At 54.8% G+C, this 22,059-nt stretch overlaps 1 protein-coding gene across 4 annotated transcripts in view; it reads right to left on the bottom strand.

The window, feature by feature from the left end:
- Positions 1-11,340: 11,340 nt before the first annotated feature.
- CELF3 (CUGBP Elav-like family member 3) overlaps positions 11,341-22,059 on the bottom strand; it is a gene marked incomplete at its 5' end in the record, with an annotated part of 13,870 nt that continues 3,151 nt past the window's right edge. The window contains 10 exons of one of the 4 annotated variants that reach the window (XM_080690733.1): positions 11,341-11,564; positions 13,992-14,135; positions 14,418-14,555; positions 14,778-14,843; positions 15,214-15,363; positions 15,495-15,636; positions 16,120-16,263; positions 17,784-17,863; positions 17,951-18,079; positions 18,389-18,437. In XM_080690733.1, coding sequence (XP_080546859.1) covers positions 11,437-11,564; positions 13,992-14,135; positions 14,418-14,555; positions 14,778-14,843; positions 15,214-15,363; positions 15,495-15,636; positions 16,120-16,263; positions 17,784-17,863; positions 17,951-18,079; positions 18,389-18,437 — 1,170 coding nt within the window. In that variant the 3' untranslated portion in view covers positions 11,341-11,436. The remainder of the gene's footprint in view (positions 11,565-13,991; positions 14,136-14,417; positions 14,556-14,777; positions 14,844-15,213; positions 15,364-15,494; positions 15,637-16,119; positions 16,264-17,783; positions 17,864-17,950; positions 18,080-18,388; positions 18,438-22,059) is intronic. The other 3 variants (XM_080690734.1, XM_080690735.1, XM_080690736.1) reach the window with 3 other exon arrangements.

The raw sequence follows: 22,059 nt of genomic DNA, 5'->3' as shown, positions 1-22,059 counted from the left end.
GCAGGGAGGGTCTGAGGGTTTGCTGTGGTCCCTTGGCCCCTGGGCGGCTCGCCTGGTCCACGCCGCTCCCGTTCATGGCCCAGTAGCCCTTCCGCGCCTCCTTCCTGGGGCCCTGGCGTGCGTCTCCTCAGCTGGCCTGGAGCAGAGTCGAGTAGGGGCTCAGAGGGCGGCGCAGGAACCTGAGCACTTGCTGGTAGTCATATCCTGACTGGCTGTGACTGCAGCGGGGAGAATACAGGGACCAGAGGCGAAGCTGACGCCTCGGGCACAAAGTTGGGCTTACAGAGGGGTGGGAAGGAAGCGAGGCGGGCTGAGCGAGCTACGCCTGCTGCATTCCTGACCGTGCCTGTTGCAGTCTCCCCAGTGTCCTCACGCAGCAGTGCTGGGGGCAGCTGATGATGCCGTCAAGGCCCTAGGGGAACTTGGGGTGTGTCTATGGTCTGTGCCAACCAAACGTCGCTGCTCTGTCTGGGCCAGCCAAAGACCAGGGTAGGGGTAAGAATACAGTGGATCTAGGTTGGATCTCCACCGTTACTTAAAAGGAGCCTGAAGGGAACCCTTTTCCCCCTCAGAGTGCCTCTCCTGACCTTGCGGGCAGACCTTTGTGGCCTAAGAGCTCTATCCCAGACCTGAGTCAGCCTCAGATGCCACCGAAACGCGTCTTTGGGTTCTTTCCCCTTCTTCGCCTTGTAAATAGAACCCGCCACAGGGTGGCGTCCTGTGCTTTGTCCGGCGGGACACTGGTCAGGATTGGTTGGAGTCAGCTCTGTGAGCAGCCTGGGGGGGGCTGAAGTGTCTCTTTTGTACCTCGTTTGTGCAGATCATCCCGAAGCCCCCTTCTTTCTTACCCTGGCAGCCACGTGCCCCAGGGAGGTGTGGAGTTGTTTGTGTAGGGCATCCTGTCTTTCCCCTTCTCCAAACCCAGGTGGAATCGCAGCGCAGCTTGTAAGAATGCAGAATGTCTAAGGCTGCAGAGGGTAATCCCTGATTTGAATGAAGGCTTTAATACAGGATCAACTCCTCCTTTTGGCTTCAATGAATTTAATAATGAGCCAAAGGACGCTAAGAAGATAGGTTGATCTCCCACTCCAGGATGCTAAAGAGGCTTTTAGCACCAGCTTTGTTCAGACAGTAGAAATATCAGCCGTGTGTCCCTGCTTCCTCATGTGCGAGCTGAAGGAACGAATCCAGAGCCCACACGCCGGCCTGGATGCCAGAGCCAGGGCGAGTGGGTAGACACCGGGGGGTTCCCTGTCTAGCACGGCATTCCCTTGGTGCTTTGGAGACTGGGCGAAGGGCTCCCTAGATAGCTGGCCTGTTGGCAGAACTTGTCGAGGAACCGCCGGGTGGCTGCCCACGAACAGCGGGCGGGAGGGGACGCCGCACAGCATCTCCTCTCTGCACGCGGCTGCAGTCCCCAGGGTCAGCCCTTGTTTGCATGAAGCAGTGTTAGGTGTGGCCCCCACACACTTCCTTTCTCTAATCCCTGTTTTTTATTTTTTAGTCCTGGCTTCTGCCCAGGGAGGCGTCTCCTCAGTGTCCTTTTGCGGTTTGTCTCTGGGGAGTGGGGTCCCCACCCCTAGCGTCACCCCAGCAAAGCCAGCGGGATCTTCCTGTCTCCCATTGTCCTTCCTGCCATACCCGGGTTCTGTCCCCTGGGGCAGAAGGTTGGAGCTTTTTCTGGAAAGGGAGACACCCTGCCCCCGTAGAAGGCTCCCTTGGGCCACGCTTTGAGCTCTCTGCCCTTTTTATTCCTATTCTCTCTCCACTTGTGCCCTCCCCTCGTCCCAGGCTGAAGCTCAGCGCTGGCACAGATGCTGCGTGCTCAGGGCAGCTCCTGGGCCCGGACAGAGCTCTCAGGGAGGAATCGGGTAAATATTCCAGCGTCCTCGTGCCTGGCCCAGTTAGTTTTGTTCTTTATATACCGGGGCCAGGAGTTTTATCCCTCCTAGCTCCGAATGCAGTGCTTGGAGCAGCAAAATAGGGCACCAACAGGAGGTGACACCTCTCTCTCATCTCCGAATTTGCCTGCCTCCTAGGAGGCAGCGTCCTTAGAGGAGCTGCCCGCTGACTGGCCTGCAGCCTCCTGCCCTGGAGGAGCCGGGGCCTCCCTTTACACTAGGCCCAGGGCTGGCCTGATCCGCAGCGGACCGCGCATGCTGCTGCTGCTGCTGCTTCTCCAGCTTCCGCGGGTCACGCGAGCTTCCTGGGGAGGGGGTGACGTGGCTGAACACTGGGGAGGTGGAAATCGCAGGCGTGGGGTGCGTCTATCCCCCCATCTTCCAGTCCACCTGCTGTCTTACTCCCCCGCACCTGGGCACGCCGTGCCAGGCCTCTTGCGCTCCAGACGGCAACAGCTCACTCTGCAGCAACGATCCGGGGTGTGTGGGAAGCGCAGGGCTCTGGGGAGGAAAAGAACCGAAGACGGGCGCAACATGGGGTGGAGGACGTGGCCGCCTGCCAAACGTGGACACAAAATTTATTTCCTGCCCCTTTCAAGCCGGTGAGCTGGGCTTCAGTTTTTCCCAGGCCATGCACACTTTTAATTTATTTGAGAGAAACTCTTAATTGTATTTTCACTGCAGTATCTTGTATTTTTTATTTGTGATTTAAGAAATGTGAAGAGAAAATACACAGACACATAACGGCTAACGGTGTTTCTTTCATTCCTTGTTCTAGAGCTAACCACTCTAAAATTGTTTGGTAATGTCACTTAGTGTAATTAATTGTAACATATTCTTTTAAATAAATTGATTTATTGATGAAACAATTCTTTGGTTTCCTAGACTCCAAATCCTTTGGGTTGTGTGGGCAAAAGGGAAGAGGGGCCTTTGAGATTTGAGATAGAAGGGCCAGTCTGAAAAAGAGAAGGAGCATCTAAGAGGATTTCCCAGGTAACCGGGGGCAGTCCCGGGAGGGCAGGGCGGGCGGGAAAGAGGCCGCAGTTCCTGACTTGCGGTTCTGTTCCCAGTGCGCCTTTGAAATTCTTCCCCTCAGTTTTCAGAGGTAATTGAGCTTGCCCCTGCTGCCGGCCATTTGCACAAAATCCCTTCATGATTCATAGGACCCGTTACCCAGCTGAACAGAGATAGATGAAGCCTGACAGGGTCTTGGGACAGCTCCTGCCCCGCCCCCAACGCGTGTGTGCGTTTTTCTTATGTTTCAAGTGACTCAGGACACTTTCTCTTGGGGATCTGAAATGAAAAGTGCACGCCTGTAATCCCAGTACATGGGAGGCTGAAACAGGAGGATCATAGGTCCAGGGCCAGCCTCAGCAACTCAGTGAGGCTCTCAGCAATTTAGCACGACCCTGTTTCCAAATGAAAATTAAATAGGGCTGGAGGTGTAGCCCAGAGGTTGAATGCCCCTGGGTTCCATCCCCAGTAACACACACACACACACACACACACACACACACAGAGTACAAATTAGCCAGGCTTGGTGGCGCATACCCATAATCCCAGTCCTTGGGAGGCTGAGACAGGAGGATCACAGGTTCAAGGACAGCCTCAGCAAGTAGTGAGACTCATCATCCTAGTGAGATCCTATTTCCAAGTTAATAAAACCGGGCTAGGAGGTGCAGCTTGAAAAGATAGAGTGCCTCTAGGTTCAATCCCAGTACCACACACATAAAAAGTACAGGTTAAACTGGGTGTGGTGGCGGCTCACACTTGTAATCCCAGCATTCGGGAGGCGGAGACAGGAAGATCACAGTTTGTGACCAGCCGCAGCTACTTAGGCCCTTTGCAACTCAGTGAGATCCTGTTTCAAAATAAAGAATGAAAAAATAGGGCTGGAGGGTATAACTTGAAGATAGAATGCCCCTGGATTTTATCTCCAATACTGCAAAAAAAAAAAAATCATTTAGATAGAATGTTATGATTTTTCAGTTAATAGGTAGAAGCAAGTCAGGCATGGTGGCACATGTCTGTAATCCTATTTGGGAGGACAAGACAGGAGGAGCGCAGGTTCGAGGCCAGCCTCAGCAATTTAGACTCTTTCAAAGTAGAAAAAATAAATAAATACTAAGCCAGGTGTGGCGGTGCACGCTTGTAATCCCAGTGCTTGGGAAGCTGAGACAGGAGGATCGCACAGGTTCGAAGCCAGCCTCAGCTACTTAGTGAGGCTCTCAGCAACTTAGTGAGACCCTGTTTCCAAATAAAGTATAAAATGGGGCTGGGAATATAGCCCGGAGATAGAAAGCCCCTGGGTTCCACCCCCAGTACCACAAAAAAAGAAAAAAAAAAAATACTGGTGGTGTAGCTCAGAGGCAAAATGTCCGTGGGTTCAAAACCTAGTACCCTTCCCACCCCCCCAAAAAATAGATATAAATTGTGATAATTGAAAGGAAGGAAATAAAGGAGAAATTTTGTGAAAAAAACTCACGATTTAATAACATTTAATATACATGAGTAAAAGACTCCCAAAGTTTTATATCTGTGTGATTGGAAAACAGAAATATTTGAAGAGTTGAAGCGGGCGTAATGGTGCTCACGGCTGAGATGGATGATCACAAGTTCGAAGCCACCCTCAGCAACTTAGGCCCTCAGCAACTTAGCAAACCCCTGTTTCAAAATTAAAAATTAAATAGGGCTGAGAGTGTAGACCGCCTTTGTGTACAATCCCTGGCACCAGATAAAGAAGAAAAAAAGAGAGAGAGAGAGTTGAAACTTTGGAAGGAGAAAATATTTCAGCTTGGGCTGTTGGGGAATGAATGGGTGAAAAATCCAGGGTAGATGTCCAGCTGTTAATTATTGACTCCTGTTAATTAGAAGTAACAAGCCAGGCGTGGTGGTGCAAGCTTGTAATCCCAGCATTCAGGCGGTTGAGACCAGAGGATCCTGGTTTGCAGACAGCCTCAGCTACTTAGCGAGGACCTCTGCAACTCAGTGAGACCCTGTCTCAAAATAAGGAATAAAAAAAAAATAGGGCTGGGGGTGTCACTCAGAGGTAGAATGCCCCTGGGTTCCAACCTCAGTGCCAAAAAAAAAAAAAAAAAAAAAGGAACTAGTTACTACTAGTTAATTATTGACTAGGGAAGTTTTTGTGTGATACTGGGGATGGAACCCAGGGACTTTATACCTCTGAGCTACACCCCCTGCCCAATTTTTTATTCTTTATTTTGAAACAGGGTCTCACTGAGTTGCAAAGGGCCTCGCTCAGTAGCTGCGGCTGGCCGCAAACCGCGATCCTCCAGTCTCAGCCTCCCAAATGCTGGGATTTCGAGCGTACGCCGCCACGCCCGGTGACTAGGGAACTTCTGATATCCGGGCACTGTGTAGGGGGACAGGGAACAGTAGCAGGTGAGGCAGAGAAGTACTCAATAAATCCCAGTGAGTGGACCGCCGCTTCTTAAGCTTCTAGGGAGAACAGAGGTTTCGGGAGGAATTGGGGGCAGATGAGGGCCCTGCAGCCCCTGGCGGAGCGGTAGATGCAGCTAAGTGGCAGGGTCTGACGGGAGGTGGAGTAGAGGAGAGAGACAGAGGAAGGCCCCGCGGAGGCTCCGCAGAGGGTTGGATGTGCGAACCAGACTTGGGTCTGAGTGGGTACTCGTGTTTCTATTTACTGATGAGGACTCAGAGAAAGGTCGTACCCAAACAGAGCTCAGAAGGAAGGTTCACCGGGCCTGGTTTTTCTTGTGATATGCCCAAAGGGAACCCTGTGTCTAAGGAGCCAGGTGAAGCCAGCTGCTGGGTGAAATCACCCAGAAGAGGGGCTGGAGAGCGAGGGTTTTATGAGAGCCGGGAACCTGGGTGGAGGCTGCCGAAGTCCTTAGATTCAGAGCAGAGATCGAGGCTTGGCTGTGAGTGGGAATTCCTTCAGTCACAAATACCGGGAGGCGAGCAGTGAGCGGCTTTGAACTTTTACCAAGAGGAACCGAAGGAAACCCTGAAAGAGGCCAGCAGGGCCCACCCCCGGGGAAACGGGGACACCTTGCCTTCTGTAGAGACATTTCAAAGCTCTAAAAATACAGCAAGGGAATGGGAGTACATTGAAGGAATTATTTGGGGCTCCCCCATCCCCGCCATAATCATATCGCCTTAGCTGCTGCTAAGGGCTGTTTCCTGTAAAGGTCTCCTTTTTGGTTCTACAACTGAAAGGTCCCCCTCGCATCCCTGCTATTAACATGCCAGCTCCTCTTCTGTCTTCAGACATTCTTTTCTTTTTAATGATGCTGCCATTAACATTTAGACATAGCTTGATTATCACAGAGGAGACCAACAGTAAAGGTAGGTCAGTGATGTTTGGGTACAGGGCTGCCATGTTTTGGGGCTGCCCGAGATCTGAGAGGACACCCAGAGGGAGGAGACGCCCGAGTCCTGTTGCCCCTCGCCCCACCCATCCCAGCAGAGTCACTCTGGGAGGTGCCCGAAGTCTGCAGCCTTTCAACTTTCGCTTTTTTTTTTTTTTTTTTAGTACTGGGGATGGAACCCAGGGGCATTCTACCCCCATGCTACACCCCCTGCCCTATTTTTTATTCTTTATTTTGAAACCGGGTCTCACTGAGTTGCAAAGGGCCTCACTAAGTAGCTGAGGCTGTTCGTGAACCTCCGTCATCCCGTCTCAGCCTCCCGAATGCTGGGATGACAAGCGTGCGCCACCACACCTGGCTCAGCTTTCTCTTCTAACTCACAAACAGTTCTGAAGCTGAGATAACTCAAGGGAAAATTCAGAAACACTAAATATCACCTCCTGTTGGTCTTCTTAAATACACTTCTTCCCTCTTCTGAACACATGCAGGCGTGCGCACACACACACACACACACACACACACACACACACCACCTCTATCTGGTTTTTGTTTGTTTTTGCAGTACTGGAGATGGAACCCAGGAGCATTCTACCTCTGAGCTACACCCCCAGCCCTATTTTTTATTCTTTATTTGGAAACAGGGTCTCACTGAGTTGCAAAGGGCCTCCTTAAGTAGCTGAGGCTGTCTGCGAACCACAATCCTCCTGTCTCAGCCTCCGGAATGCTAGGATCACAAGCATGAGCCACCACGCCTGGCTTTTATATCTTAGTTTAAAACAGGATGTCACTAAGTGGCTGAGGCTGTCCTCGAACCTGGGGTCCTCCTGTCTCAGCCTCCTAGGTACTAGGATTAGAGGCCTGCGCCACCACGCCTGGCTTGCGCTTTTCTCGTTTAACTCTTCCTGGTCTGAGGCTGTTTGAGGAGGCTGAAGTCCAGGGTAGAGGTGATTGGGTCTCACCACTGTGGTTTCACAGCACCACTCTGGCCTGAGGCCGGACACAGCTGGAAGGTGAGCAGTTTATGAGAGGGACTGAGCGGGGGTCGCCGCCCCACAGAAGACCCAGGCGTTGTAAACTCAACAGCCACCGCAGGGTGTCTCCCAGCCCCGCACTGAAGGGCTCAAAGAGAAGATCTAGGAGGGAGCTCAGGTGTGCACGGCCACCGTCCACACGCTGGGGTCTGTCCCTGCTCCATGGGCCGCTGCCTCAAGCCAGAGAACAGCAACTTGGCTTGGAGGTTCCCCGCTTACCAGCTTTGCAACTCCGGGTCAGTGAGTGAACCTTCAAAGCCTCCTTTGCCCTGTCTGTAAAACTATATCCTAGCCGGGCGTGGTGGTGCACATTTGTAATCCCAGCACTGGGGAGGCTGAGACAGGAAGATCACGGGTTCACAGACAGCCTCAGCTACTTAGTGAGGCCCTCTGCAACTCAGTGAGACCCTGTTTCAAAGAATAAAAAATAGGGCCAGGGGTGTAACTCAGAGGTAGAATGCCCCTGTATTCCATCCCCAGTGCCGCAAAAAATAATAAAATAAAACTACATCCTAAGCCGCGTACAGTGGTGCACACCTGTAATCCCAGTACGTGGGAGGCCAAGGAAAGAGGATCATAGGTTTGAGACTAGTCTCAGCAATTTAGCGAGACCCTCAGTAACCTAGCAAGACCCTGAATGAAAAGGGCTGGGGGCATAGCTCAGAGGGAATACCCTTGGGTTTATTTTTTATTTTTAAATTTTATTTATTTATTTATTTATTTTGCAGGTCTGGGGATGAAACCCAGGGGCATTTGACTTCCGAGCTACACCCCCTGTCCTATTTTTATTATTTATTTTGAAACCGGGTCGCACTGAGTTGCAGAGGGCCTCACTAAGTAGCTGAGGCTGTCCGCGAACCGTGATCCTCTAGGTCTCAGCCTCCCGAATGCTGGGATTACAAGCATGCGCCACCACACCCGGCTTTACCCTTGGGTTTAAACCCAAGTTTTAAAAAAAAAAAAAAATAGCAACCAGGCCTGATGGTGCAGGCTTTTAATCTCAACGTTTGGGAGGCTGAGACAGGGGGATCACGGTTCATGGACAGCCTCAGCTACTTAGTGAGGCCCTTTGCAACTCAGTGAGACCCTGTTTCAAAATAAAGAAGAAAAAAATAGGGCTGGAGGTGTAACCTGTAGGTAGAATGCCCCTGGGTTCCATCCCCAATATAATAAATAAGTAAATAAATAAATAAATAAATAAATAAATATAAAAAAGCAGCAAAACAAAACTATATCCTGCCTCACAGGGTTGTTGGAAGGCTAAGTAAGACATGTGTGTGGTGGCGCACGCTTGTGATCCCTGCACTTAGGAGGCGGAGACAGGAGGATCACACAGGTTCGAAGCCAGCCTCAGCTACTTAGTGAGGCTCTCAGCAAGTTAGTGAGACCCTGTTTTCAAATAAAGTATAAAATAGGTCTGGGAGTATAGCCCAGAGGTAGAGAAGCCCCTGGGTTCCATCCTCCTTACTACAAAAAAAAAAAAAAAAAAAAAATAGTCCCCCCCCAAGTGCCAGCCTGCAGCGACACAGGCTGGAGACGGGAGAGGCCTGCTTACGTACTCTCCTCCCCACCCCCATGGCCAATTCCAAAGAACATTCCAGAATTAAGCCCCAAAGATGAGCAGAAGAATATGTTTGTGATCTGTAAGCCCAGCCTTCTGGTAGCTTTCTCTTAAAGTCTCCTCTTCCCCTCCCCCTCCCCAGCCCCAGGTGAACAAGCTCCTGCCCTCAACTCTCCAAGACTCTTATTTGATGCTTTTAAACTTTTTTATTTAGACAGAAAAGACCAACTCTTTAAAAGTAAAATGCAATAAATAAATAAGTTAAGCATAGAGAACTGTCTGAAACTGACTCCCCAGTTTTTCCCCTTAACCACTCCCGCCCCCACCCCTTTTTCTTTTCCCTAAAACTTCTTCCTAAAGAAAATGACCAGGTAATAAACCCCTTTAGCCCTCCCCACACCCCTCTCCCCAAGTACCCAAATACCCCCAAAAACAAAGGGAGAAATCAAGAGTGAGAAAAAAAAACAAAAAAACCCCAAGGGCAACATTGTCTAAACTCCCAGAAAGAGAGATGGCAGCGGCCGGGCCTGGCCGGAGGCTGCATAACGCACGGGTGGTATTTACACGGAGGGGCCAGCAGAGACTGTAAACATTTTTAGGGGTTCGGGGGAGGTCTTTTCCTCGTGAAAGGAGGAGGGTCTCTGTGGCTGACTGGCAGAGGGGCAGTCCTCAGGGCTCCCCCACACCCTCGCTGGAGGGGGCCCTCGGGGAGGCAGTGAGTTTTAGGGCTGGGAACCCGGGGTTTGGGGTAATCCTACCTCTAGCTGAGGGGGGAGGGGAGGGGGCTACGAGCAGCCCCTACTATGGGGAAGGGGCAGGGAGGGGGAGCCCCGCGGCCCCCGGGCCTGCACAGCTACAACAGGCCCACTGCGGGGAGAGGCAGGCGTGAACGCTGGGCCCGGAGCCCGTCACGGGAGCCCTGGCAGAAGGCAGATACCCTGGCAAACCTATTCCTTGCTCCTTCACCAAGGCCACAAGGGCACCTGGGAGGAAATAGGCCCTTGGAGCCAGGGAAGCAAAGCCACGGCCCTTCAGAGAGGCGGGTGGTGGGAGCGGGCTGGTGTCCTGTGCCCCCACAGCCACGAAGCAGCTTTGGCCCCAGAGCCCAGTCAAGGCCCAGGGTACATGTGCAGAGGGGCAGGCCAGTGGTGGAAGAGGGCGTGCCCCTTCCTCTGGTACCTCCAGACCTGTGAAGGAAGGAAATGCGGGTGACCGGGGGAAGAGGGTTCTGGGGGAAGTGGGGTGCCGCCAAGAAAGGAAGGTCCAGACAGCCATCGGCCCACCTCCCAGTCAGGAGAGCCAAGGCCAGGGACGAGGAGACAGACAGGAGGGGAGGAGGATGCAGAGACCAAAGGAGTTAGTACTGGGGCCAGAGGGCAACGCCAGAGAAACACAGACTGGAAGACAGAGACCCAGGGGGACAGGGGGAGAAATGACAGCAAACAGGCAGGCAGAGGGAGGAGAAGGGGTCCGTGAATGAGACAGACGCCTGGCCTGAAACGGGCCTCCGCGAAGGAGGCCGGGCAGCCTGGCGGGCCGGGAGACCATCCGCAGCCCCCAGGTCCGGCTCACTCACTCTCATTCCGCAAGAGAGGCCACGGAACACAGCACAGTCACCAACCACTGCGACCAAGCACGTCCCGCGAGCTGCCCCGCGGCCCTGGGCTGGGGGCTGCCCTCCACGGCCCCTCCCCAGATAACAGACAATGGGCTCCAAAGACAACACGGTCGTTCCATGCAACTTACAGGGGCCCGGAGCAGGGGTCCGGGGATGGGGGCTTCAGCCGACAATGGACACGGGCCCTGGGCTGGGGGCCCCCCAGGGTGGGGGGAGTTAAGCAGCCAGGATTGGGGGGGAAAGGGGAGAAACAGAATGTGGGTATTGTTCTTGGGTTGTGTTTTTTTTTTTTTTTTCCTTTTTAATTTTCAGGGGTTTGTTCCAGAGGAGATTAAACTACACAGAAGTGCCCCAGGTGCTCCGCTCCATGGCCCCGGCTTGGGTTGGTGGCTGGCAGGGGGTTGGAGGGGCCAGGTGCACAGGCAGTGGGACCGGGACCATCCATCCTCCTCCACCTAAACCCAGTGACCCCGCGAGGCCCGAGCTTGGGCTGCCCTCAGCATCCTGCACTCTCTTGTGCCCGAAAACCACCTGCTCTTGTTCTCAGAGGTACAGACACGGGGTCCCTGTTGCTTCTGAGAACAAGAGCCAGGACCTGGGACCCCGGCCTCTGCTCCCTTAACCTCTCTCTTTCCCGCCAACCCCGAGGAGAGCCAGAGAAAGCAAGAGACACAGACACATGGACACCGACCAGACAGATGGGACCAGATATCATGGATGATTTGGGAGGACACAGGTACAGACTCGGGCTTTCTGGGGTCGCATGGTGTGTGTGTGTGTGTGTGTGTGTGTGTGTGTGTGTGTGTGTGAGAGAGAGAGAGAGAGAGAGTTGCACCAAGGCGGGGGGCTCACCCCAAGTGGGGATTTTCATGTCCAAAGCCGGCTGGGGTGGGTGGGAGCCGGGGGTGGGGTACACTCGAGCCTGGCTGCAACGTGTGGGGGCCCAAGACAGGAGCAGCACCCACCTGGGGCCTCAGTAGGGCCGGTTGGCATCCTTAGGCCGCTTTAGCTGGACCTTGAGGCGTTTCATGCCGATCTGAAAGCCATTCATAGCCTGGATAGCAGCCTGGGCACTGGCTGGATTGTCGAAACTCACAAAGCCTGAGGCGAGAGGGGCGTAAGGCCTGGCCCGGCTCCACTCCACCTCCTAGCTCAGGGTCGGGCCTGTTCTCTGGTTCCCGGAGCCACCTATTTTCTTTTTCTGTTTATTTTATTTTATTTTATTTTTATTTTTGTGGTAGTAGGGATGGAACCCAGGGGCATTCTACCTCCGAGCTACACCCTCAGCCCTATTTTTCATTCTTTATTTGGAAACAGGGTCTCACTGAGTTGCAAAGGGCCTTACTAAGTAGCTGAGGCTGGCCCTGAACATGCAATCCTCCTGTCTCAGTCTCCGGAATGCTGGGATTACAAGTGTGGGCCACCACGCCTGGCTTCCTGGTTTCTCCAGGGGTTCCCTGATGCCTAGAAAACTGCCTGCTGAATATTAGTCCTCCTGAAAGAGTTTGTTTGTTGATTGATGGATTCAGTGCATGAATCCAGGGCAGCCACGCACACACACTAGGACAGTCTTGCCAGCAATCTCTGCAGGGCCACCCCTACCTGAGCCTGGATAGGCCTGGGTCTGCCTTTAAAACTTGCCACTTCCAGGTCCTAATCGCTTTTGTTCGTCTTTATTTTTTACTTATTTATTTTTGTTGGTGGTGCTGGGGATGGAACCCAGGGGCTTCCTACTTCTGAGCCACACTCCCAGACCTATTTTATATTTTTATTTGGAAACAGGGTCTCGCTAAGCTGCTGAGAGCCTCACTAAGTAGCTGAGGCTAGCTTCGAATCTGCGCTATCCTCCTATCTCTGCCTCCCAAGCGCTGGGATTACAAGTGTGCACCACCATGCCAGGCTCCTAATGGCTTTTGAAGCAAGGTTCCTGAATCCGCCTTTCAAAAAGGCACCAAAACCTACTCCCTTTTGAAAACCAGACATCCCCAGACTGAGTCTTATTCCAACTTCATGAAACATGAATTTGGCTGGTTCTTTTTATTTTATTTATTTGGGAGGTTGGGGTTAGAACCCAGGGCCTGATGCATGCTAAACACAAGCTCTACCACTGACCTACATCCCCAGTCCCTGCAAGGAGAAAGGTGAAACTATGGTTTTCTACAGGAAGGGAGAGGCTTGGTGGCAACTATAGGATGCTGGAGTGCCAAAGATGGTTCTTTCCAGGCCGGGCGTGGTGGCGCACGCTTGTAATCCCCGCGCTTGGGAGGCGGAGACAGGAGGATCGTGCAAGTTCGAAACCAGCCTCGCTGGCTTAAGAGACCCTGTTTCCAAATTTTAAAAATACGTAAAAATAGGTCTGGGAGTATAGCCTGGAGGTAGAAGGGCTTCTAGGAACCCCAGTACCACCACCAAAAAGAAAAAAAAGATGGTTCTTTTCTGCCCTTGGATGCTCAGGACTTCAAATGCTGAAATACTGGGTCTGTTGTGGCCACAAATGCCTTCAAATGTTATCAGACCTTGTCCTAATTTAGAAGTTTTGTTTGTTTGTTTGGTACTGGGGATGGAACCCAGGGGAATTCTACCTCTGAGTTACACCCCCCAGCCCTTTTTATATTTTAGCCTGAAGCAGGGTCTCACTAAGTTGCTGAAGTTGGCCTCAAACCTTCAATCTTCCTATCTCTGCCTCCTAAGTACTAGAATAGAGGCGCATACCACCATGCCCTGCCCTAGTCAGCCGCCCAAGTGCTGAGATCACAAGCATGTGCCATCACACCCCAACTTAAGTTTTTTTCTGTTTTGGTTTTTGCAGTACTGAGGATGGAACCCAGGCACATTCTACCACCAAGCTACACCCCCCAGCCCTATTTTAGTTTTTATTTTGAAACAGGGTCTCACTAAGCTGTGGAAAAGCCTCACAAGTTGCTGAGGCTGGCCGCGAACCTGCGATCCTCCTGTCTCAGCCTCCCAAGTACTGGGCTTACAAGCAAGCGCCGCCATGCCCAGCTCTCAAGTTTGCTTTTTTTGTTGTTGTTGTGTGGTTGGTTGGTTTTTTTGTTTTTTTGGTTTTTTGGGGTTTTTTTGGTACTGGGGATGGAACCCAGGAGCATTCTAACTCCGAGCTACACCCCCAGCCCTATTTTTTATTCTTTATTTTGAAACAGGGTCTCCCTGAGTTGCAGAGAGCCTCGCTAAGTAGCTGAGGCTGCCCGCGAACTGCGATCCTCCTGTCTCGGCCTCCCGAATGCAGAGATGGCAAGTATGCGCCATACGCCCAGGTTCAAGTTTTTTCTTTTTAAGTATCCATACTTTGTCGTTTAGATCATCCTAAACCCCAAGTCATTCTTCCTCTGAGCTATACCCCCAGCCCTATTTGACTTATTTTGAGATGAGGCATCTCATTATGTTGCTGAGGGTCTTGCTAAATTGCTAAGGCTGGTGTCAAATCTAAGATTCTCCCGTCTCACCCTGCCAAGGACTGAGATCACCGGCATGCGCCGCTGCGCCCAGCTTCCATCATCATATTCTTACCAAAACATTTGCTCTGATTGGTGGCCCGGTCAACAAAGACTTTGGCTGAGATGACGTGGCCAAAGGGGACGAACATCTGGAGGATTTCTGAGTCCGTGAACTCCTGGGGCAGGTGGTAGATGAAGATGTTGCAGCCATCAGGGCCTGGGTAGCAGCGGAGACCAAAGGAAGAGCTGAGCTTGGGGGAGATGCGGGCTTAAGCGGCAGAGGTCCTCGGGAAAGCAGATGCCGAGAGGAGCCTCTAGTCCCAGCTCCTGGCAGTACGGGCCAGGGCGCCAGCCATCTCCTCCCCACTCACGTTCATCCCACACACAGGTGAGAGCTGGGCCTGACACAGGGCTATTGGGAACCCCCGAGCCCGCAACGAGGGCATTCTTATCCCGGAAGGTTTGCAGCTATGAGGACCCTGCCCTACGCCGCCGGCACCTTCTCGCTGCTGTTGCTGCTGCTGCTGCTGTTGCTGCTGCTGCTGCTGCTGAGGTGGTGGCGGCGGCTGCTGAGCAACCAGGGCCGGAGGCTGCGGGAACGCAGGCGCAACCAGGCTGTAGGCCGCTGGGTAGGCTGCTGGGGTGGGAAGAACAGAGAGAGCTAACGGGGTGTCCCTGACTCCCCCAACCGGCTTTGTCTCCCTTCTCCTAGCAGGGCTGAGAGTTTGTCAGGGAAGGAGCTGCCTTAGGCTTCTGGGTGTGCATCCCCTAAAGATCCATGCTTATGGGTCCAGCCTATCAGGAGGGCCCGAGGGGTGGTTAGCAGGGCGCAGGGGCCTGGGCAGGGAGGGAGGCTCACCTGTATAGTGCTGCATTCCTGCGTAGGCCTGTTGCAGGGGGTCCACGGGGGCTGCGGGGCTCTGGGCTGGGGAGAGCAGCAGACCGCCCGTGAGTGAGACTGGAACATCGCAGGAGTCCCGCCGCCCCCCCCCCCGCCACCCAGAAGCCAGGCAGCGGGAGGAGAGCCTGGTCTGGGCACCGGGTGCGAAGAAAAAGGGGTAATGTATAGAGGGGAGAGAGCCCGGCGTTAGGAAGACCGGCATCTGACTGGCAGGCAACCCTGGACAAGTCCCTCTTATCTCTAAGCCTCAGCCTCCCTGGCCAAGAGCGGGAGGAGCATCCCTGCCCAGGAAGACAGGACAGGAGAAAGCACCTGACCCCCGAGGCTGGAGAGGGAAGGCGTGCTGTGGCCTGGCTGCTTACTGGGCAGGGTGGGGGCAGGCAGAGGACCCCACCTGGGTAGGGGTGGACCCCGTTGGGATAGAGCGCATCGGGGGCAGGCTGCCCAGCAGGCTGGGTGGGCACCGGGCTGTAGCCGTTGACGCCCAGGGCAGCGGGGATGGCAGAGACAGGCGTGGCAGCGATGGCCGGAGGGGTGCTGGTTCCTGGGGAGGAGAAAGTGGACAGGGCAGAGGAGCAGGCACATACGAATGCAGAGAGCGGCCAGCAAGGCCGGGCAGAGGGGCAAGCAAGCCACCCTCCCTAGGCCCGCCCGCCCCGCGTGCACGGGCCTTACCTGAGGATGGGGTGATGGGGGTGGCGATGAGGCCATTGGCGTTTATGGCGGCCATTTGCTGCATCTGCACGGCAGCCATGGTGGCCATGGGGCTGAGGTAGGCACTGTGAGCCGCTACCAGGGCCGCCTGCTGCTGCATGAGCTGGTGAGGAAGGACAGGATGGTGAGGCCGTGCCCCGTCCCCGGGCCGCCCTCACTCTCGCCTTTATTTTTGAAGTACTGGGGATGGGACCCAGGGGCATTCTACCCCTGAGCGACACTCCCCACCCTATTTTTTATTCTTGATTTTGAAACAGGGTCTCACTGAGTTGCAAAGAGCCTCGCTAAGTAGCTGAGGCTGTCCCTGAACCGCGATCCTCCCGTCTGTCTCCCAAATGCTGGGATGACAAGCGTGCGCCACCACGTCCGGCTTCTTCTTTTATTTTGAAACAGGGTCTCACTAAGTTTCTGAGGCTGCTTTTCGAACCTGCAATCCTCCCATCTCAGCCTCCCAAGGACTGGGATTACAATGTGTACCACCACGCCTGGTGCCTGTCTCCATCTCAACCCTGGGCCTGAGTGTTGAATGGAGGCCGGGAGAGAGGTGAGGGGCCAGGGCCAGCCCGGGGCAGGGTGCGCTGCTTACGGCCTGGGTGTAGGCGCTGTAGGCTCCGAACTGGAGGGCGATGGGGCTGAACATGCCCAGCTGGGTGGCCACCTGCTGCATCCGACGGAGACCTCGCTCCTTCTCTGTGTCAGCAAACTTCACCACCAGGCTGGATGAGGCTCCCTGGGCATGGGCCCACACAGGGGTCAGAGCGATGCAGGCAGCGTCTCTCCTCCCCCAGGGCCCTTGGCACCCGGCCTCAGTCCCTCCCTCGTGGCCAGCCCTGGGTTGAAGGCTGTGAAGACAGGCCCACCTGCATGGAGAGGGCCTCCCTGGCTTCTCCATGACAGAAAGCTCCCCTGCGCTGGCTCAGCCCCTTTTTTACCTTGTAGCTGCCCCACCTCCCTTATGGGACTACCACCCCCACAGCTGGGTCCTCCTGGTATACTTTAAAAATCAACTTTTTTACTGGGAGTGGTGCACACGCTTGTAATCCCAGCATTCGAGGCTGAGACCGGAGGATCGCGGTTCGCCGACAGCTACTCAGTGAGGCCCTTTGCAACTCAGTGAGACCCTGTTTCCAAATCAAGAATACAAAATAGGGCTGGGGTGTAGCTTGGAGGTAGATGCCCTGGGTAGATATTTATCCCTAATTCAGAAAAAAAAAAAAATCAGCCTGAGCCAAGTAAAAACCAAGTTGGGACCTCTGCAAGGACTGTCATGGGATCCGAGGCTCTTGGAGCGGCCGCGGCCTGGGGTCATAGAGGGCTCTCTAGAGACCGCCTCCTCCCCAGGAGTCCAGCTCAAGGCTTGCCCGACCTAACTAGAGGACCTCGGCTCTGCCTCCGTGCATCCCAGCCAGCCCTATCTTGGAGGTTTGTTCTGCTGGGAGCTACAAAGTGCACTCAGCTGAAACAGCGCTAAGGCACATCAACCAGGAACAACATGGGGGCAGCACGCACGGGCCTCTGAGCAAGGGTCCTGGTACCCCAGTGAGGTCAGGGGCCGTGGGAAGGCAGGGAAGAGGTGGGGGATGAAGGGGTGAGGACAGGAGAGGAGAGGGAGGGAATTTGGCCTGAAAATGAGGGGTGGTTATGGGAGAGGGGTGGTTCTTCTGTCAGAACATCCCTTTCAAATAAATTAAAAATGATAGCCTTGCTCCAATAAAAGTATATAATTTTTTTTGCAGTACTGGGGATGGAACCCAGGGGCATTTTACCTCCAAGCTACACCCCCAGCCCTATTTTTTATTCTTTATTTTGAAACAGGGCCTCACTGAGTTGAGGCGGGCTTAAGTAGCTGAGGTTGGCTGTGAACCACGATCCTTCTGTCTCAAGCCTCCTGAATACTGGGATTACAAGCGTACACCATCACGCCCGGCTTAATTTCTATTTTTCTTTTGGTGGTACTGGGGCTGGAACCCAGGGGCATTCTACCTTGGAGCGGCACCCCCAGCTATACTTCTTTTTTATTTTGAAACAGGGTCTCACTGAGTTGTGGAGGGCCTCACTAAGTAGCTGGGGCTGTTTGTGAACTGCGATCCTCCCCAGCCTCCCAAGTGCTGGGATTACAAGCGTGTGCCACCATGCCTGGCTAAAAAAAAATTTTTTTAATTAAAAAAAATATCCCGAGTGGATTGCCCTCATGCCAGGGCCGGGTGGGGTCTGGGTGGAAAGGAGAGGCCCTGGGTGGGGGCGGCTCACCGGCAGGGTCCTGCTGCTGTGAAGGGTGCTGATGGCCGCCTGCGCCTCCGCGTGAGTCTGGAACTTCACGAAGGCGCAGCCTGGGGAGGTAGAGAGGAGGAGGAGAGGGGGCGAGTGCCCACCCGAGAGCCCCCAGGGCCGCTGCCGGGGCCCAGCGGGTGGATTACCTTTGCTGGTGCCATCTGGCCCCCGGAGCACAGTGCACTCGTCGATGGTCCCGAACGGCTCGAACATCTTCCGGACGTCCTCATCTGTCTGCCTCTTCCCTAGCATGCCCACAAAGAGCTTCCGGTCTTCTGGGGGTGGGGCACAGGAGAGGGGCACGCTCAGGGCCTCCGCTGGGTCCCCAGCCCCCTTGCCTGGCGCCCCCAGCAGCTGTGAGGCGTAGGCTCGTCCCAGCCCTGTAGGACTTGAACTCCTGGGCCTCACTATTGCCATCTCTACAATGGACCCCCATCTCGCCCGCACAGCCACACTAAATCCCGTCTCCACCTTGACTAGACAAATTCTCAGAACCGTCAGACCTCCTTCCTCAGAGCCCGCTCCTCCTGAGCCCTGGGTCTGGGGTGGGAGGAGAGGGGCGAGTCTAAAGGCGTGGTACCTACCTCCTCGACTCTCGCTGTCGGCTGGCTTGACCTGGATCGGCCTGTTCATCTAGAGGAGAGAAGAGCAGGCGGCTTCTGGGGACCTCCTCTGAGCTCCCGAGGGCCCTCCCCAGGCCAGGACCTGCGGAGAGTCAGGGAGCCCGGCTGGCCCCGGGCCTCCCCAGCGCTTAAGTTTCCAATGGGAAGCCAGGCAGGGCTGAGTCTGGTCTCGGGTTAGGACCTGAGAGGACTGGGTGGTGGAGAGAGGCTGAGGCGGAAGATGCTCCCTGGCTCAGGTTGGCCCTGGATGCCTGGGTCAGCGGTAGGTGCGGTTCTCCTTAGAGGAGAAGGGCCCATAGGACCCAGGACATGAGACAGAACCCAACCAGGCCACAAGGGCTGCCTTGATTCTACAGAGCGGGAGCAACAGGGCCCCCTGTGGAGCAGTCCCAAGGACTCCAGACTGAGGGAGACCCCCACGGAGGCCCAGACTTCCTCCTGACCCCGGGAGGTGTGTCTGCCTCTCCTCCTGCCCCCCCCCACCCCTTGACCCTAGGGGGAAGGCACTCGGGCGGCACAAAGGCAGCAGATGCCCAGTCTCCGTGGCAACGGGAGAATGCGCACCATGGCAACCGCCCACTCAGCCTGATTTATCCGTCCCCGTCGCCCTGGCGACCGTGGTGACGTCATCACTTCTGCTGCTCCACACACCCAGAGAAGGAGTGGGGAGGGGGTGGGAACGGGTATGCTGGGGGTGGAGGATTTGGTGGGGGCTGGGAGGTGGGGGAGGGGCCGGGGAGCTTCCTGGTCCAGAGGGAGCAAGCCCTGCAGGGGCTGCGCTGTCCCCTCTCCAGCCTCCTCCTCCAGAGCCAGTCCTTGGTGTCAGGGAGCCAAGATCGCTCGGAGGGAGCAGAGGCTGTCCAGTCTACTTGGCAGGGTGCCCGGGCCCCGGGTCCTCGAGGTCTCCCCTGTCCCTGACCCCGGCCCCGCTCCCTTTGTTCGGTCTTCAGTGAGAATGGGAAAATTTCGACTTGGACTTTCCGTGTCTTGCTTGGTGAGGACCTGGAAATGACTCCCACAGGTTGGTTTCTTTAACGGGGCAGGAGTTACTAGGAACTGGAAACCGGGGAGGAGGACTCAGCCTTCGGTGTTGGAGGACTCTGACCACTGGGGCCGTACCTGCTCCCTACCCCAGCACCCTTCAGTTGACAGGGGACAGTCCTGTTCCTGTGACCGTAACATTGGAAAGAAACCATTTGTTGACATTCTGAGGGGCCCTCAGGAGAAGCGCTGGAGGGCGCCTGGAGGGCCGGGCCTCCCCCTCTCTTGCTGTGTGGCCTTGGACAAGCCATTTCTTCTACTCTGGGCCTCAACTTCCACGTCTGTATAACAAGGGCTGGCCTCACGGTCTCTGGCTCAGGCCGGAGCCGCCCGACATCTGGAGACCTTGCGTGGCGTCCCAGGACTCCAGTGAGTGGGGACAGTAGGCCGGTGCTTTCTCACCGGGGACTGTCTCTGCCCCGGTGCCTGCCTGACTCTTGGATCAGGTCTAAGCCCACCTGGGATGGTGCTCCTGCCCCCCATCTGTGGATCTGTGAGCAGCTGGTGGGGGAAGAGGGTCACAGTCCACAAATCCCCTGGCCAGCGGGGCCCCTGCTTTATCTCCCGCAATCTGGGATTATCCCATTCCAGGTCCAATCTCCTTAGGGAGAGAGAGAGAGATAGAGAGAGGAGAGAGGAGAGAGGAGAGAGGAGAGAGGGGAGAAGAGAGAGAGAGGAGAGAGAGAGAGAAGAGAGAGAGAGAGAGAGGAGAAGAGAGAGAGAGGAGAGAGAGAGGAGAGAGAGAGAGAAGAGAGAGAGGAGAGAGAAAGAGAAGAGAAGAGAAAAAAAGAAGGGAGAGAAAAAGAAGAGAGAGAGAGAGAGAGAGAGAGAGAGAGTGTGTGTGTGTGTGTGTGTGTGTGTGTGTGTGTGTGTGTAGTCAGGGCCTGGGGATCAGAGGCTCAGGGGTTCATGGCCATTTCTCTCCCGTTCTCTTATACTCTAGCCAAAAGAGTCAGGAAACCCCCCCCCCCCATCAGCAGCCATGAGCGGCCCCAGCCCACCCAACCAGATGCTCACCGCCAGGGGATTCTCATGCTCGGCACTAACCCCTGACCCCATTGGCTCTGGGGACTTGCTGCTCTGGTCAGAGATGGGAAACTTGGGACCCAGAGAGAGAAGGATGTGGTTCCCTCCCTGCCAGGCTTCCAGGCACAGAAATAGCACAGCAATAAATACCACAGCTGATGTGGATTTGCACAAAGACACACACACACACACACACACACACACACACACACACACACACACTGCGACAGGAGGCTCCCCACACCCTCCGCCCTCTGGGCGCCCCACACCAGCTCCAGCCTCCTCCTTCCTGGTCTGGCACTTCCTGTGGGAAGCTGAGCACACCTGCCCCCTCCCCTGAGCCAGGCTGTGCCAGTGTTTACCTGGCAACCAGGCAGGCGCCTCTTCCCTAGCTACCACCCACCAGGTGATAAGCCCTCCCCAGGGCTTCCCAAAGAAGGGGCTATTTATACCCCAACCCAGAGTCTCTGAGCTGTCCCTCTGGATTGCTTTAAGGCCCCCACCACCCTTCCCAGCAGGAGCAAAGACCCCCTTGACTAAAAATCATTCCCACAGAACCTAATTCTCAAGGGCGCAGGCCTGGGGCCTCCCCTTCCTGGCTCTACACCTGTTCCCAGTGTCCCAGACCACAACAGGTGGGGCCGGAGTCCACCTTTCCATCTCCAAGCTGAAGAGGCCAGGTCCCCAGAGCAGCACTTGGGTGCAGAGTGCAGGGGAGGAACAGGGAGCCAGAGGTGGGCGGGCCTCTCTCCGCAGCCTCCAGGAGGCCACACCTGCTCCAGGACAGTCCAGGGGCTGTGCCAGAGTCACCCCTGGGAACCCTTAGTGCAGAGGAGAGGAAGTGGGGCTGCGTGATTATAGGCCCAGTCACCCCCACACCCTGTTCAATCTCTCGGTAGCCTCAAATACCATCCCACAGCGGCAGTATCGTCTAGATTCTGGGGTGGGTGGCAAAGATGGGGGGCGAGGGGACAGGGCTCAATGTTAAAGTAGAACTTGCAGTGCCCTAGTGACGCGGGAGGATTGGAAGCCCCAGGCCAGCCTGAGCCCAGGAGCTAGACCCCATCTCCAAATAAAAGATACAAAATGCCATGCGTGGTGGCGCACGCTCGTAATTCCAGCATTCAGGAGGCTGAGACAGGAGGATCACTACTTAGTGAGGCCCTTTGCAACTCAATGAGACCTTGTTTCAAAATAAAGAATAAAAAATAGGGCTGGGAGCCGGACGTGGTGGCACACGCTTGTAATCCCCGCGCTTGGGAGGCTGAGACAGGAGGATTGCACAGGTTCGAAGCCAGCCTCAGCTACTTAGTGAGGCTCTCAGCAACTTAGCGAGACACTGTTTCCAAATAAAATATAAAAAAGGTCTGGGAGTGTAGCCCAGGGGTAGAAAGCCTCTGGTTCTACCCCCAGTACCACCAAAAAATAAAAATAAAAAATAGGTAGAGTAGAATGAGGTAGAATGCCCCTGGATTCAACCCCCAATATTAGGGGTGGGGGAAGGAAAAAAATATAAAATTCTGGGAATGTAGCAAGGTGGTAAGAGTGCCCCTGATTCTATCCCC

This window comes from Muscardinus avellanarius (genome assembly GCF_963383645.1).
Source record: "Muscardinus avellanarius genome assembly, chromosome: 3".
Lineage (NCBI taxonomy): Eukaryota > Metazoa > Chordata > Mammalia > Rodentia > Gliridae > Muscardinus > Muscardinus avellanarius.
The sequence above is the reverse complement of the archived record's forward strand: the minus strand, read 5'-3'. Positions and strand labels throughout refer to the sequence as shown.